The sequence below is a fragment of the Gobio gobio genome, assembly GCF_949357685.1.
Source record: "Gobio gobio genome assembly, chromosome: 7".
Classification (NCBI taxonomy): domain Eukaryota; kingdom Metazoa; phylum Chordata; class Actinopteri; order Cypriniformes; family Gobionidae; genus Gobio; species Gobio gobio.
Window position 1 is genome coordinate 53,826,489 of NC_137103.1, and position 18,279 is coordinate 53,844,767.

The following is an 18,279-nucleotide window of genomic DNA, read 5'->3' on the forward strand; positions in this document are numbered from 1 at the left end:
ATGAAAAATAAACTTAAGAAAAAAAAAAAAAATTCAGTGATATCTTCCAAAGATTTTTTAGTTTTGGGGCCATTTTTTCTCTAAATAATGTTGATATGGCAACTAGTAAAAGCACTAAGATTCGTCATCCTGGCATTGTGTGGGGTTAATGTTTGTTACAACTAATCCCGCTCTAACTTTATCTTTCAAATTCTAAACAAGGTGAAGATAAATAAAAATACACTAATAAAACAAAAAAGGTACAAATAAAGTGCAGCAGCATATGCAGTTACTGAGGTAACTTTAACCATTGAAATGATACCATGACAAATCACTTTCCTTATTTTCCCCCCATGAATAGATGATTGACCTGCATCATATACTCAGATATTTATATGAGCAATATCACGATCATAGCTATGTGAAATGGCTCTATACATATCAGAAAGGCTGCAGCATTATTTTTTGGTGGAGAAAAAAAGAAACATTTTATCGCTAAAATTAAACACTAATTTCACATATATTGTCTTTTAATAATTCAAGCACTTTAAATAAATATGGCTGTTTTCAAGGGTTTTTCAGGACTTGATTTCAGTCAAATTTAAGGACTTTAAAGGAACTCCACTTTTTCTACATTTTCCATCTCCTCTAAAGTTAAACAGTTGAGTTTTACCGTTTTTGAATCCATTCAGCTGAGAGTAGGAAAAGCTTAATTTTCAAAAAAGGTGGCATGTTCCTTTAAGCACCTTGACCTATGAACCCTGTTAAAAGCATAGCTGATAATTAAAGTTAACGTCCTTGTGCAAATTTACCATCAATTTCACAATGAGAAATAACTGCTCTTTATGAATATCCAGATTATTATTCTCTTGTCATTGTGCAAATATTCCATTACACACTTCTTTGATAAACCCCTATTATAGAAACATTTCCTTATAAATTCTGCAACTTATTAATAGATGTTTGTGTTGAAAGGCATGTAATGCACAACAGGAATGACCAGATTAAACCCACATGGTCAGTCTTTAAACTGTAGAAATATTAATAGGCCTGTAAAGTATTTTCATATGAGTCTACCGCCACCTAACGGTCATGAAAAGAAACTACAGCCACCATTTCATTTGCTGAAAAAGTGATTTTACTAGTATAAAAAGTCTCATTTTGTGAAAGAGTAGGAAAGATGATCATCAAAAGTCATTTCCAGAAACTCCATGCATATTAATGCACCAAATAAACGCCAAGCATTCACGTCAGTAAAGCAGAAACTCTGTCCAATGGCTTTAATTCACACTGGGTTACTAAATATTCCACACAGCGCAAGCACAAAACTGCAAAGCTACAAAGATTGCAACAAACAACCTGAATAGAAGTAACGGTACAGTAACTTTGTTACAAGGCTACCAAGTCAGGTCCATGATGCACCATTCACCTACACTCGCGCCTCCTGGTGGTCTTCTGCTCTTGGTGTGGTCAGAAGCTCAGCAGCGGACGCCATTGTGGCTCAACACTTGCGTGGCTGTTGAATGCAGGGGATGCGCGGGACGTGTGGTTTCTCCACGCTAGGCCTGACTCTGCTGTGCCGCACAGAAACTGGAATCTCGGGGTAATCACGATTAAACTGCAGGAGACAAACATTAACATGTTAAAATATGACTTCATTTCTGAAATCAAGGAATCTTTACCTTAATATAGTGATGGACCAAATGACTAATACAACATTAAGACACTCCAGCTTAAATAAATAAATACAAATTTAATAATTATAATTACGACTATCATTATTAGTACATTTAAAGAGATTACATATATTAGTTGTATTTTTTTTTGTCTTGTTGTACATTTATAAACCATTTTATTTAACTTTAGTAAATTTAATTTATTTCCATTTATTTGGGTTAAATTAAATTTACTGAAAAAGTTAAATTAAATTAATTTCCATTTATTTGGGTTTAATTTTATTTTATTTAACTTTAGTACATTTAATTTATTTCAATTTATTTGGGTTTAATTTAATTTTTTCAGTAAATTTAATTTATTTCCATTTATTTGGGTTTAATTTTATTTTATATTTTATTTAACTTTAGTACATTTAATTTATTTGCATTTATTTGGGTTTAAAGTTAAATTTAATTTTTTGTACATTTAATTTATTTCTGAAATCAAGGAATTTTTACTTTAATGTTGTATTAGTCATTTGGTCCGTCACTATATTAAGACACTCCAGCTTAAATACAAATGTAATAATTATAATTACGACTATTATTATTATTATTATTATTATTAGTACATTTAAAGAGATTACATATATTAGTTGTATTTTTTGTCTTGTTGTATATTTATAAACCATTTTATTTAACTTTTTAAGTAAATTTAATTTACTTCCATTTATTTGGGTTTAATTTAACTTTTTCAGTACATTTAATTTATTTCCATTTATTTGGGTTGAATTTTATTTAATATTTTATTGAACTTTTTTTGTACATTTAATTTACTTCCATTTATTTGGGTTTAATTTAATTTAACTTTAGTACATTTAATTTATTTTTTCGGTTTAATTTTGTTGGTCATTATATTTATTTGTGTACTTGTGTAATATATTTATCTACTTAATTTTTTATAATTTAAGTACTTATTTTTATTTCTAATTTATTTCTACATATTTCATACACTTGTATATATATTCTATATTACTTGACAAACAATATATACAAGCATATGAAAAAAGTAGAAATACAAATTAAGTACTTAAATTATAATTTAACCAAATAGATCAATTACATAAATATACAAATATAATAACCAACAAAATGGAAAAAGATATAGAAATAAATTAAATATACAACAAATAAAAGTTAATAAAATTAACCCAAATAAATAGAAATTAAAAAGTACAAAAAAAGTTACATAAAATGAAAGCGATCAATATATTACAAAATATAATAAACATACACTAATATTAATAAATAAAATTTAATAAACAGAAAAAGGAAAAACAAAGAAATAAAAATGTAAATAGATAAATATTAAAATAAAAATGTACATAACCACTACATTAAACATAGAAATACTAAACATAAAAATAAATACAAACAACAAAAAGACTTGACAAACTTGGTCCTTTAGTAGCCGCCATTTTATTAGCCAAACTAGTTGATAACCACTGGTTTAGAGGTTTGGACACTCACAGATCACTGAAAGCTCAGAAAGTGAATCCTATTTGGACTAATGGCCATGTCCCAGTTCCTACTCTCACTTCAATTAAAAGTTACAGAGGCGAAAAACACTGAAAACAGCAGCGCCTGTGGAGCACTTGCACACAGAACCCGCATTCATATTTGGGCAGGTCTACTCCAATAAACTTTAAACACCTTTCTAAAGCAGCATCCAAACAGCAGTGCACTATGGGATTGAAGGAGGATGCGTCTAGTGATATCTTGTTATCAGGGTGTAACAAACCTTCTCAAGCGGACCAGCCAGGAGAAGACCCAGATGCTGCATTCTGGACGGGGTGGACATGGACCTGCAGAACAAATCAGCATCAGATAACCCTGAATGTGCCCAATTAAACCACATGATTCTGGGATTTCATGCAAAGCACAGACACATTTTTAGCAACATGTTTCTGCTTCATTACTTTTTAGACGCCTGCAGGAAGACAAATCATGCATTGCTTTTTCTCATGCATCAATTTGATGAACCACTTTCAATGTTGTTGTGGACCAGAATGCAACACTTGTATAAAAATAAAAACGCAACCGCGATATGAAAACACTGCCAGTGGGTTCGGCAAACCACAGCACATTCCATCACAGCCCAAGGCAGAAGATTTTCTTGGAAATGTGTTCATTAAATGTTGAGCAAACTGAATTTTGAAAACAGCTGAATTTAATTTCAACTCAGTGAGAAAGATCTGCATCTCTGTCTTAGTTAGGCAGAAGATATTGTACCTGGCTTTGTCAAACTTCTTGGTCTCTCTCTCCACATTGCTGTTATCATCAGCGGTCTTCTTCACCAATCTCTTCCCTCCTGCTTTCACTGAAGAAAGAGCACATTTACAGTTTCAGTAGAAGTCATGAAAACAACTGAAAGATATTCTATGGCTAATTTCAAGTTAAAGTCCAAGTAAATAAAAAAAGCTGTTAAACTACTAAAAACAATGTGCAAGTTAAATCATTTATTTATTTCTAATCATTTCATATAGTTGTATTAAGTAAAAGACAAACAATATAAGTAATATATAATATACAAGTATATGAAATAAGTAGAAATAAATAAAAGTACTTAAATTATATTTAAAAAAATTATAATAGATAAATATAATAACCAACAAGATTAAACAAATAATAAATTAAAATCTACAACAAATAAAAGTTAAATGAAAGGATTAATAAATTAAAATGTACAAAAAAAAGTTAAATGAAAGACAATATATTATGCAAATTTAAAAATATAATAAACATGCACATAAACAGAAAAAAAAAAATCATATAATAAAATTAAATAAACTTGGGTTATATCAATACAACCCCACCCCCCCCAAAAAATTTAAACAAATAGTAGAAGAAAGTAAATTATAAAATTAAGATACATAAATATAAAAGACAATAAAACGAAATCAAGAAATATACTAATAAAATTCAATTAAATATAATCACGAAAATAAACATGAACAACAAACTGAGAAAAAACAGAAATAAATTTGAAATAGAATAAATATAAAGAATTAAAATAACAAATCTAATTAAACCTAAATAAATATCATAAACGTTTCTCAAAATTGTATAACATTAGAGCTTTAGTTCACACACTTACATTAAACTTCTTTAAAGAAAACCGCAGATAATAAAACTCTTCGCAATGCTACACAGGAACAAGACAAACCCCACAAATCTGCATTCCTAATTCATTCCTATAGGATGCTTTATCCTTACACAAGTCTAGCCTCTTAACCGTCACTGTGACGCCTGGTGCTCTTTTTTTTATCGCCTTTTTTCATATCATATATTTAAGTAATGATCACAAATTAGGTATCATTTGAAAGCTTACAAACTCAAAATTCATCCTGTGAAAACCGTTTTGAAATCGGACATCGTGTTGCCATGGAAACGTTACTCTAAATTATTCTAGTGGGCTCCTCCCCTAGTGGGCGCTGTCATGTTTCATATTACAACAATTATTTTAACAACTTTATATTCAAAATCTTTTCCAATCTTGACAAAACGCATATTGTCGGAAAGGTCTGAGTCTCAAGGGTCCATATTTGGTGACTGTTTTGTGATGGAAGTAATATTTGGACAGAAATTTACAGGAAAATGCATCAAAACAACAATAAATGGAATTTGAATGACACCCGGTGGCTATTTTTGGTACAGCACCCTAAACAAAATCTCATGGGGACTTCAATTTTTGTGATATCAACTTCAAATTTGGAACACAAATTGGTTAGACATATGGCTTTGATTTTATAGTAATTTTATAGTAAATTCTTTTTTGTAAAATATATATTTTATATGAAATAAAAAATATTTAGTACAGTATTTTTCATTTACAGTACATTTAAACTTCCATTACCATTTCATACTTTCATATTTTGAATTGCTTTCACTTCAGCAATAATCTGCAGAATGTCGTCTTTAAAACGAGACCAAACTTTGGTCTATATTCCAAAGCATTCTTGAATTACAGCCCTTAAGTTTGGATAGTGCATTTTCAAGAAATATACTAATAAATGTGTATTCTCAAAAAGGGGGGTGACAGTTAAAGGTCTAGACTCTCATCAAATCCAGTTTGTGAGAGTCCAGTAAACGTCCGCTACCATCATCTCAGTCCATTGGCCCTGTTGTTCTGAATATTTGGCAGGCCCATCGAGGCCCTGAGGGTGAGCGTGCAAATATTTGCTCAATAAAACGGGCCGCCCGCTCAAATCAGCCTAAAAGAAGTCAGTGAGCGGTACAATAAGGGAGTGTTCAGTGCTTGCGGTTTTAAAGGAGATTGTGAAATGGCCAGGCGACTAAAAATGGCATAGCAGGTTGTTTGTTACACATTCAGGGTTTGAGGTCAGACTTAAACCACCACCTTTGACCTTTAAAAGCTACATGAATGTCCTACTTGCATGTCACTGAGACACTAAATATGATTTAATAGGTTTACAAAAGCATGAGATCCTCTACACAATTACACAAAGATACATTTTGGGCTGTCCCAGATGAAAGATGACCAGTCGTGTGGATTTCTGTGGTTGTGTTTCCTAAATGGTGGTCCTACGTTGTATAGTGAGATCATGCATGATCATCTCAGTGTGTTTGCTCTACGACCTACGTCTACGGACTAGCCAATAAAAATGCAACATGAAAGGGCGTCTTGTAGGGCTGTGCGTCAATGAAGAAGAGAAAAAGAGAGGAGAAAAAAAAAAAAAAAAAAAAAAAAAAAAAAAAGCGATATCCTTGTTAAATAATGCGATATTCGATACGATATTGCTTTAAGTATGTAAAATCTATTTCTTTCCCCAACTGATATCGTTCACTTAAAGCATAACGATCGTGTTTACATGAATACTCATCAAGACAGCCATTTTTGACATAACTTTGTGTATTTGACAGTTCGAGTGTGTAACAAGACACGGAAAAAAGAACGGCTTGTGCGCATGTCTGTGTGTCAGACAGCACGAGAATGCAAAGAGTTGTTTTTTGCAAGTTATTGCGTTTAATAACACTTTTTAACGTCAAGCAAGTCACATAAGTCAGTCGTGTGCCCTGTCTATTCTCTGTTATATGCGTCAACCTAAAACATACACTTTTCACAATGTTGAAGTAGCCTATTAAAATCATTCAGATATTGCGTACCCTTTCGATATGCATATTGCGATATGTATATTTGCGATATTTCGATATATTGAGCAGCCCTAGCATCTTGATTGTATCTACGAGTTGGACCCACATGAACGCAACCACAAAGTCATAAATACGAGTGGGAAGCTTGGGATTTTCTTTAAGCCCCCGATCTTTACGAGTTGGGGGCGTGTCAGTGAGAAACATGGCGTTACATTAGCATTAGCACTGACTTTATTTACAACAAAATAAGCTAGTTTCCTAGACTGGGTAAGCCCAGCTCAATTTACACTTTTGCGGGAACCAATCACAGACTGGCTTCTACACCTGGCGCGCTATTGGCGGGTTTAACACGATGACGGATAGAGAAGTGATGGGTCGTTGCCCATTGATCACGCCTCTTGTGATTTGATTGGTTGAAGGACTATCCAATTGCGTAGAGTCATTTGAACTATGCCCGTTGATCATGCCCACGCCTGCAGCACTCCTCTCAGAAACTGAAGCCTCCGCGCCTCGATCGCCCCCCCGGTGGCTGGTCCCAGTATAGCTCAAACCCCACCTCTCCATGTATTACAATGGACGTGAGACAAACGAAACAATTCAATTACACTTCAAATAATTGTTTCCTAAAGATGGTTATCACGATGAGTTCATTTCAAGTGTTTGTTTCTTAAGTTTAGTTTTAGTTATTTATTTGATGCTATAAAAACGGGGTGTGTGACGTCATGATTGACAGCTGAGATTGACGGCTTCTGAGTGAAGTTGTCACTGAGGCACTAAGAGACTTTTTTCTGGATTTTTGGGAGGAGAAGGAGCTTTAGCTTTAATTTCTACATTTCCATAACTGTTTATTTCACACCAACATAATGAATTGTTCTGCATCTGAGTGTGGGCGGGGTTTTGATAATCGCGCCTCTACTTCCTGCTCTCTACTGCGCAGACTGTCCCAAATCTGACCGTCGTCCATATTTTTTATGGTCTATGATCACGCCTCTTGTGGTCTGATTGGTTGAAGGACTATCCAATTGCCTACAGAGTCATTTGAACTATGCCTGTTGATCACACCTCTTGTGCAGTAGAAAATACAGAGCAGACTCTCCCAGACCAGTGTTCAATCTTAAGGCCTGTTCACACTGGGACGATTTTCGCGCGAGTTTATCGCCGACATTCAACGCCTCGTGACTAAACAAAGGGTGCCAATGTGAATGTGCACACCGACGCGCAAAACGGCAGGCGTAAAAGTCATTAAAAAAACGAACCCAAGGCGTTTTTATTTTTATTTTGACGTGGCGCGTTAAAAACTGGCCGACCAATGAGATCAGGGCTTTTGTTCACGTGCCTGGAGCTGCTGAAGTGACAGTAAAACACCACTTGGTGGCGCTCAATCACAAACCGGTCTTGCCGAGCACACACTGATACGACGAAGTAGTAGTAAGTAGACAAAGAAGATGATGAGCTGCTAATGCTGCTTGCCAGTTAGCAAAAGTGTGTGAATGGTTTTTGCAAGCACGTAAATACTGTCTCTCTTCTTCTTCTGTGTGACAAGCGAGTGTCAGAACCGTAAAGTGCCGCAGCACCACCTTGTGTCCCGGGAGCACCATGATCTCCTGAATGTGCTTGGCACGCCGCCAGTGAAAAATCGCTTGGGTGTGAACCAGGGCTCTGAACCGGTTCAAGGAACGAAAACCGGAAGCGAACGAAATTAAGAGGAACAAAAACGAAATCAAAATCAATTTGAAATCGTTCTGAACAGAAACGTTAATTTGAAATGACCATTAGCCGGTTAATAACGTTATTTTATCGTTCTCTTTAATATTTTAATTTGGCAGTGACCAATCATGAATAGAGTAGCTACAGCATGTGACGTTGACGGATCAAGCGTGAGTGAAATGCCCGCGCACCGTCATCTATGAATCTACCGGTAACGCAAGTCAGTATGAGCGCGCATTTACATGCCTCAAGTACATTTCTTTCCCCGCTGAGGTCTACGATGAAAGCGCAGGTATTGGAGGACATTCTTTTCGAACGTTTAAATAAGCAGTACGGACTTTTAGCTCAAATAGTCTGATTTAGGCTAGTTTATGGATTCCGTTTAAGCCTGTCCAAGTAGGCTATAGCATCTATCAAATTTTCCTATAGTCTTTCAGATTGCCAATACAGGACAGGTCAATGTTTTCTATAGACGGTTGATGCTTCGTATTAAATGGTATGTTATATTGCATTAAATGATCAAGCTTTATTAGCTGACTGAATTTGATTATGTGATGCAAGGACGTGTTGCGCAGTGTTTGCTTTGAAATTACCAGCATTAAAAGAGCAATGGTTATCCAGTTTTATTATTCTTTATTCATGCGATTTTTAAAACACGTCGTGTTGAAAAAAAGTTATGTACAAAGAATGTTATCACTCTTCTGAAAAGAATTAGGCATAAGAGGGCCACTTTAGATTGTCTAACGCTCCATTAAAACAGGTCCGCTGTTTATGCTTTGTAATTAATGCATGTATTTCTGTTGTGGTTTTAAAAATGTTATGAAATAAATATTCAAATTTAATTACCATGCGTATTATTATTATTATTATTATTATTGAGTGAAAAATAAGTCTATTTATACATATTTGTTTAAAGTATAGGCTAAATTAAAATAACGTTATTAACCAGTATTTTATCAAATCAAACCGTTTTCGGAACAGTAATGTTTATTGAGGAACGCAAAAACGGAAACGCTATAATATCGATTCTGCTCGGAGTGAACCGATTGATATTTTTTTCCGTTTTTAAGCCCTGGTGTGAACACTCAAGACGAGCCGAAAAACGTCACCAAAAACGCTGGCGAAAACCACGTGCGATATTCGTCCCGGTGTGTACAGGACTTTAAATTGAGCTTGGTCTGGTGAAAGCCAGACAACTAGTTTACTGCACAAAATAAAAAAGGCATTGTGTAGTCCATTAAAGGGATGGTTCACCCAAAAATGAAAATTGTAATTTACTCACCCCCAAATTGCTCCAAACCTGTATAAAATGTCTTTCATCTGTTGAACACAAGCGTTGGAAATCAAACCGCTGAAGGCACCCATTGACTTCCATAGAAGGGAATTTTTTATTTATTTAATTTTATTTTATTTTATCGATGGCTACTGTCAACTGTCTGGTTACCAACATTCTTCAAAATATCATATTTTGTTTTCAACATAGTAAATTATGAATTTTTATTTTTGGGTGAACTATCCCTTTAAGAGAAAGTACGCTGCCATCTCGCTCTGTTAATATTATTATTATTTATTTTTTTAATTGAAGGAACAGGTAACATAGCATAACCGACTTGGTCGGCATTACTGGGAACGCCCACAAAAATTCAAAAAAGTTATCTGAAGTTTTAGAGTAAAGATAAAGCGTTTAACAAGGTCTACGTGCATTCACTCATTGCTTGTTGTGGCGAATATGACATTTTTGTGGGCGTTCCCATTAATGCCGACCAAGTCTATTATTAATTTTTATATTGAAGGAGGAACAGGTAACAAACATAGCATAACATACAGTAGTGCACAACAATGTGTGGCATTAATTGGTAGCAGGGGATCCGAAAATTATATTAATATTTAAAAAATGTTAATGACTTATTTTTTAAAAATTTCAAAGACGTAAGAGTCAAATTCCACTATAAACACTGAAAAGTTTGGGGATGAATTTACATACTTTATTTATATAAAATTTTGCCAGCAATATAAATAGATTAACAACGCATTCAAGATCTTTGTTTTCATAATATACAATAATATCCTTTAATGTAAAATTACAATTGATCTACCAAATCCCTCGAAAAACTTTATATTATTTTACATTAAAAAACAGCTCTCACTTTTACTAAAGGAGCAGAAACCAGAGTATCTTGAAATAATTATATAAAAGGGTAGATGGTATGCAAAGTTGTATTATTAATATACAATATTTAAAGGGGATTAACCAAGATGTCTTCCAATTAATATTATGAGTTCCAAAAAAAAAAAAAAAAAAAACTCTAGGTGCCTTTCTTTTTTTGAAAAATAGTACAAATATGTTTGTTGTTGCAGTTTAATCAATAAACTGAACGCCGTTTAATATTAATTTTGGGTTTATCAATATTGTTGAGTATTTGTTTACCACTAGCGTGTGCGGATGACGTCGTCTTCAATACGAACTTGCGTCGTAGTTTCGTCTACATTCATGTCGAGCCCACGTTTATTAAATCCATATCGTACAGTGTGATTTGTAATAATTTTATAGTATCACGCAGATATATATATAAAAAAAACAATATTTTTGAACGGTGACTGGATTCTAGCTTAAACGCCTCTGATTGGCTATTGCGTTCAATAGATTGGCAACTACGCCTGTGATTGGCTACATTGCTAACCGCTGCAAAAACATTGTAAATAGACGCATTTGACGCTCTCCAGAGTGCAAAACACACGCGTTTGCCAAATTTTTTCGCCAATATGTTATTACAGTATCATCTGAGGGTGCTCTTGCTCACGTTTGACGGTGCTTTAATCGTATTAAAATCACAGCAGAAGTAGAAACTGAAACTAAAGTCTTCTGAACTCACATCCTGCGACACCAAGAAAACAAGAGCTGATGCTCTCCTCCTATTGCAAACACATGAACTAAAATAGCATGCAATTCAATATTCATCACATTTCAAAACGTCATTGTTTAATCTGACGTGCTACAGTAAAATCTCAAACTACGTATACAGCGCAAACAAAACAAGAAATCGTAATTAAAACAGGTTAAATGTGTAACTATATGTGCAAACCTGCAGGAGGATGTCCAGCTTTCAGTGAGTCCCTCGCTTCAGTTTTAGAAAGTTGCACCATTTTGAGTTTTTCTTCACAACAACGACACAAACGCTCTGACTCGGTCCGCCCACGCGCGCGCTTTTATACTCGTGAACCTCAGTGACGTCACGGGGGACGCGCGTGCACGAGAAGCGTACGCAGCAGTAATACACGAATGCAAAAACATTTGTTGTGCCAATGAATATAGACCTTATTCAGACTCAGAGCTGCGCCATGACTGGGCGGGATAGACTTTCAACTGTTGTTTTTTTAGTCTACTGAAATATCCGGGAAAGATATTTTGCAGGGACATAACTTTATGGTCTGTTATGGTCAGACAAAAATATTGTTTCACAAGAAGAAAGTAACACAAATAAATACAATATTGTCAAAAATTATTGACACTGTGCACATTTAGTAAGTGAAGTGCCGAAATGCTTACTGTACGATAAATTTAAAGGACTAAAAGGGATTTAAGGTAATAAAAAAAGAAATTAGACCAGTAAAAGTTCAAGGTCTAATGTTGTTATGAAATTAACTATTTACAAATATGTTTTGAATATGCACACATTGACTCTTCGTATGTCTAATATGTAAAAAATGTAAAACCTGTCATGTCAAATTTAGTTATAATTTACATGAATATTGTAAATAATGGAATATTTTTAATATTCTTTGAAATGTTGAGTTGTTTGCATCACTGAATAATATTACTGTCGGATGCTAAACGTTTATATCGTAAAACAATTGTCAAATATTGATTGTTTAGCTACTTACGGCCCTGCATTATGTTATGCTAAAAAAATATTTAAATGCAACATTTGGACATACCAAAGAATTGTGAAAAGCTTTAACGTTTCATTTTGGTGAACCACCACTTTAAAAAGTCTGGGGGACTGAAATATTACCCTTATATATATATATATAATACTACTCTTATATTTCTGTCATAGAAACATATGGTAAATGTAGTATGAGTAGTATAAAAATAAGCCAACTGTGGGTTATTTTAACCATAGACTGTAAAAAAAATATGCATATATATATAGTGCATCACTCCCGGATAATAGAAAATGGGCAAAGAGGCGGAACGTGGGCGGAGCTGAGGTGACGTCATGACTAAAGGCCCTTTCACACCGGACGCGTAACGAAAAATCGAAGCGGAAAAAGCGAATATTTCGTGTGCGAATAGTTCGCGTCAAAACCATTCACACCAGCCGCGACGCGAGTGTGCGACGTTTCAGAGCTCCAACATTCCAAAACATTCGCGCCGACAGCTGAGAAACACGGACACGTAATCATTCAGTGGAGACGAGCTTTTAATTTTCTTTAAAAGACAGAGAAGAAGGTTTTGGGTGCACCCAGTCTTAAAGAACAGCTGATCAAAAAATCAAACCATCGCGCGAATTATTCGCGCGTCAAAATCGCGTCCAGTGTGAAAGGACCTTAACAGACAGCAGACAAACGGCAATCCACCTGTCACTCAAAGTGGCCACGCCCTTAATTATGCAGAACTTTAAGGCTTTATATGATGTAAACGAATGAGCTATAAAATAATTCTCCCCCCTCACAGTCGTCATGAAGGGCAAAATTAGCCGTATAGACCAAAACCACATTTTGTCCCAGGCTGTAAACATGTGTTCTTCTGCTGTAAAGCTGGGCATTTTAACATGAGCTCAATGAGATTCTGCTCCTTCTGGAGTCTGTCTCTAGTGGCCAGTCCATGAACTGCAATTTAAGTCACTTCCGTATTGGCTTTAAGAGAAACTGGGGGAGGTTGACGCTTGATTTTAACCCTTGCATTAGGGTTAAAAAACAGTTGGGTTAATTTTTTATTTTTATACTGAAATTTCTGGGAAATATATTTTTGCAGAGATGCACGTCTATCCCTCACAGCCTCGCCGCCATTCCCGTTAAAAATCAAAGATGGCAGTGCTGTGAATAACGTCAATACCTTAAAACTTTTGTTAATTTTTTCTATATAGCACAAGAATACACTCTAAAAAATGCTGGATTGTTTCAACCAATCGGCAACCTCCCCCAGTTTCTCTTGAAGCCAATACGGAAGTGACTCCAGAAGGAGCAGAATCTCATTGAGCTCATGTTAAAATGCCCAGCTTTACAGCAGAAGAACACATGTTTACAGTCTGGGACAAATTGTGGTTTTGGTCTATACGGCTAATTTTGTCCTTCATGACGACTGTGAGGGGGTGAATTTTTTTATAACTCATTCGTTTACATTATATAAAGCCTTAAAGTTATGCATAATTAAGGGCGTGGCCACCGCCAAACCCAGACTCATCCATGGGATTGCCAGACAGAGAAGCATGATTGGTCACTCCAGAGAACACGTCTCCAGTGGTGGCACGCTTTACCCCACTGCACTTGGTGATGTAAGGCTTGGATGACCTGCTCATTCATGGAAACCCATCCCATGAAGCTCTACACCAGGGCCGTGCAGAGAGTTCTTTAGGGGCAGGGGCTCAAATGTAAAAAAGGGGCATGTATATATATCCTTATGCTCATCAAGCCTGCATTTATTTAATCAAAAATACAGAAAAAACAGTATCCTAATATTGTGAAATATTATTACATTGTTCTTTTTAACTTTTTATTAATCAAAGAATCTTGAAAAGAGTATCACAGTTTCCATCATTGACATTAAATCCTCATATTAGAATGATTTCTGAATGATCATGAGACACTGAAGAGTGGAGTAATGATGCTGAAAATCCAGCTGTGATCACAGGAATAAATTATATTTTAAATTATTTTAAAATAGAAAACCATTATTTTAGTAATATTTCACAATATTGCTGTTTTTTATAAATGCAGGCTTGATGAACATAAGAGACTTATAATGCTGCATAATATTCAAAAATGGTAAGTTAATATAATAAAGTCCTTTCACGTCACCATTTCGCCAGCCTACACTTCATATAATAGGCCTGTAGGTGCCGGCGGCACTTGGGTTTTGTTAACTTTGATAGTTTCATGAAATAGTAAACGGTGTATCAATATACATAAATACAAGTGAATTTAACACTACTTACCATTAATGCGACGTTTGCTGCTGTGGTTTTGTGCAGGGATTTGTTTGTTGTCAGTTAAAATCCATTTAGTTAGTGATGGAATTTAAAATATGACACAAACCACAGGAAATCGTTCCACAAACGTTAGTTCGTCTGTCCATGTAATTTTCAACCGATTTATGAATAAGAACAGAAAATTACCGCTCCACTTTACATCGCCCAATGGAATTTGAACTTGCTTTGCCAGATCACGATTGGTTGGTGTAACATATGACAAACGGGCATTGGTGAATTGTGTAATACTTATATAATATATAGATTTGTAATTAAATCAACACATTAGCTCTGATTATGGATGAAAAAAAAAATATTGGTTTACTTTTTTCCTGTAAGGCCACACACTCTCTGAAAGGACCATATTTGGCTCGAGAGCCATTTCCGAGCAGTGGAAAATCAGCTGTCAATCAAAACGCACGCAACCCATAGCAACGCGTTATAGCAACGCCTCAACAGAAATTGTCCGACTTTTGAGCCGTTCGTTACTATTGTATACATTGTAGAGCTGCAACTAACGATTATTTTTTCTGTCGACTAATCTAACGATTATTTTTTCGATTAGTCGACTAATCTAACGATTATTTTTCCAGATTAATCTTATTATTCTTTTTTACTGATTATTGTATTTAAAAGAGGGTAGTGAATTTGTATATTATTTTAACATGAAATCAATGAATGATGACAATATTAATTGTATTTCAGGAAGGGTAGTGTACATAGTATGCCATTTTATAATGAAATATATGAACAAAAGAAGCTTTTTAAACATAATATATAATGATACTATTCATCATAAAATGTATACAGAGTAGGCCTAATTAGGAAAAGTTGTTTACTATAGTAGTTGAGTATGATTTACTTATTGATTTGTGTCAATAGTAAACGAAAATGCACTTGTATTTATCTGCAAAAGGTTCACATACAGGAGCTTCCAGCATAGTGTTAATGTATAACTAGTCCAGGGGCGTAAATCGCGGGGGGGACGGGGGGACCAGACCCCCCCAATCTGAGGGCTGTCCCCCCCTAAAAACCATGCTGCGTATTGTAAATAATATAACAATATATACTTAAAATAAATGTGTATGTAGTAAAACAATACAAACGCAAACGGGACAAAAAAATGCATTTTAAGTTTAGAAACATTTTGAGTCCCCCCTCCCCCCTTGCCCCACAGTGGTTTGATCCACCGCGCACCTCAACTAGACCGTAAAAAACTACCACAAGTTTGGGGAGAGAACAAAGCTCTTCAGACAGCAGTTGTGAAACTCCAGTAAGCCTTTAAGGCTATTTTATTCACTTTAAACATCAGATGAAGTGATTATATTCTCTTTAATACAGATTAGGCAAAACACTGTTAACATCACTTGCCCACCGTCGTTTTCATTTTTATAGTAATAAAATAATTTAGTTCAGTTAGAGAACAGACACAACAATTAAAAACTGAACGTGTCTGCTCAATACAGCACGAGCCGAACGGGCAAACAGCTGACAGACAAGATGATCGAAGATTTGGTTTCAAAGCGAAATGTAAAAGCGCCTATTTAAGGGAGTGTGTCATTGTAGTTTTGTTGCTGTGTTTTTCATTACGAATAATAGGCTAATGAACCCAAAATTCAAGCAACCCGCCCCCAAATTCTAAAAAGTGGCGCTAATTCTAAACCGAAAGTATATGCGCACGGCCGTTCTGTCAGATCTGTGTAGGGTTTTGCTCAATATGAATCTGAATATCATAGTATAAAATACTATGTGGAGGACGCAAGATAATTTTATAATTATAATATGACTGCGTGGTGAACCTTAATTGTGTACCTTGATTGCAATGTAAGTCGCTTTGGATAAAAGCGTTTGCCAAAATGCATAAATGTATTTAAACAACTATCGCTTTGTGTTGTTGCTGTTCAGATAAAATTACAGAGTAAAGAAAAAACGGACATTAGATAATTTTTCAGTACACCAAAAAGCCAAATAGGTAGAAATGTTTTTTTTTTGTGGTATACATATCCTTACAAGTACGATTTTGGCTGTATTATTTGTGTCCCCTTCAAAAATTGCTCTTGAGAAATTTCATGTTTATTGTCCCCCCCCAACTATAAGATTAAATTTACGCCCCTGAACTAGTCGTCTATTTTGAAGATACATGTGCATAAACAACGACTAAAGCTGCCAGAAGTTTTTGCCCAAACTTCAAAGACACATTTAAATTATTAAAGCTAGAGGCATATCTTAACTTTAATGTTACTTTAATCATGCAAACTACCTATATACAACAAGTTATTATGCATATGTGTTTGGGACAGAGCGGAACCAGGTCGCATTAACAGCAGATATATGCAGCCCATAATAAATAAAAGCACGAGACGTACTGGGGTCGGAGAAGAACCCAGGAAAATGTGACCGTCTGTTGCAATACACGCGCCACGGTTCAGCTGCGCGAGAGAACACTGGCAGCAGGGTTGCCAGGTTTACACAACAAACCCCACCCATTCATTACTCAAAACTAGCCCAAAACAAGCCCAATCGCGTTTCGGGGAGGTTCTCTGGTAAACATCGCGTTCGGGGGGTTAAATATGTGTGTTTTTTTGCTTCAACCCGCGGACATGAGACACAGCCCGCGGCAACAGTGTAGAAGTAGCCCAATTCCGCGGAAAAAAGCGGACTTGGCAACACTGACTGCAGTGTGAAAGCTCCCGCTCTCCACGCGCACAGCTTCTGCTCTGCCACCGCGTGCAGTGTGAAACCGGCGTTACAGAGCGAACAAAGCACAGTTTTACTCGGCTTCTGTTTAAAGTACTCCCACACTTTTGAATGTCGCGGTCTGGCTTTATATGATAAATGATCATTTTCACTATGCCCGGGAGCAGAAGCTGCCATTATTCTAGATCTTCTGTTCCATTCTAGAACGTAAATAATGTGCCGTCGACGCATTTCACGCACGTCGACGTATTTTCGTAGTCGACGTCATCGACGACGTCGACGCGTCGTTGCAGCCCTAATACATTGTCATGTTGTCAAGCGTCTGCATGCCTAGAGCTTGATCTATACACCTGTGAACATGAAGTGATTGAACACCTGAATTCAATGATTTGGAGGGGTGTCCCAATACTTTTGGCAATATAGTGTATATATGTCTGACGTTAGTTTATTTACATTGGGTAAACATATATGGATTAACAACATGAGCTAGATGATTGCTTAATCACAGTCTCTGTGCAAATGCAATATTATTTATTAATATACGGTAGATGGATATATAGGTGACATCAGTGTTGGGGTAACGCATTACAAGTAACTTGAGTTACGTAATAATATTACTTTTTCCAAGTAACCAGTAAAGTAACGCATTCCTTTTCAAATTTACAACAAAATATCTGTGTTACTTTTTCACATTAATTTGACTGACAGCTCTCCTGCCCCCATGTTGAGAAAAATGAGTGCAGAGGCGTGTGTGTGTGTGTGAGCATGATGGTTATTGTAGTTCTAGACTAAATGTGAGCATTTATTCATCTCACTTGCACAATAAAGATTCTGTACTCCTCAAAATGAATAAAATCAGTCAAATGCAAAATCAG

At 35.4% G+C, this 18,279-nt stretch overlaps 1 protein-coding gene across 1 annotated transcript; it reads right to left on the bottom strand.

Annotated features, from left to right (window-relative positions):
* Positions 1-1,244: 1,244 nt before the first annotated feature.
* Positions 1,245-11,800, bottom strand: dap1b (death associated protein 1b). The gene is made up of 4 exons (XM_079822414.1): positions 11,600-11,800; positions 3,927-4,014; positions 3,436-3,499; positions 1,245-1,597 (listed from the first exon to the last, which is right to left on the bottom strand). The coding sequence occupies exons 1-4, from the start codon at positions 11,658-11,660 to the stop codon at positions 1,481-1,483; spliced, it is 330 nt and encodes a 109-aa protein (XP_079678540.1). The 5' UTR covers positions 11,661-11,800; the 3' UTR covers positions 1,245-1,480.
* Between the last annotated feature and the right edge of the window lie 6,479 nt (positions 11,801-18,279).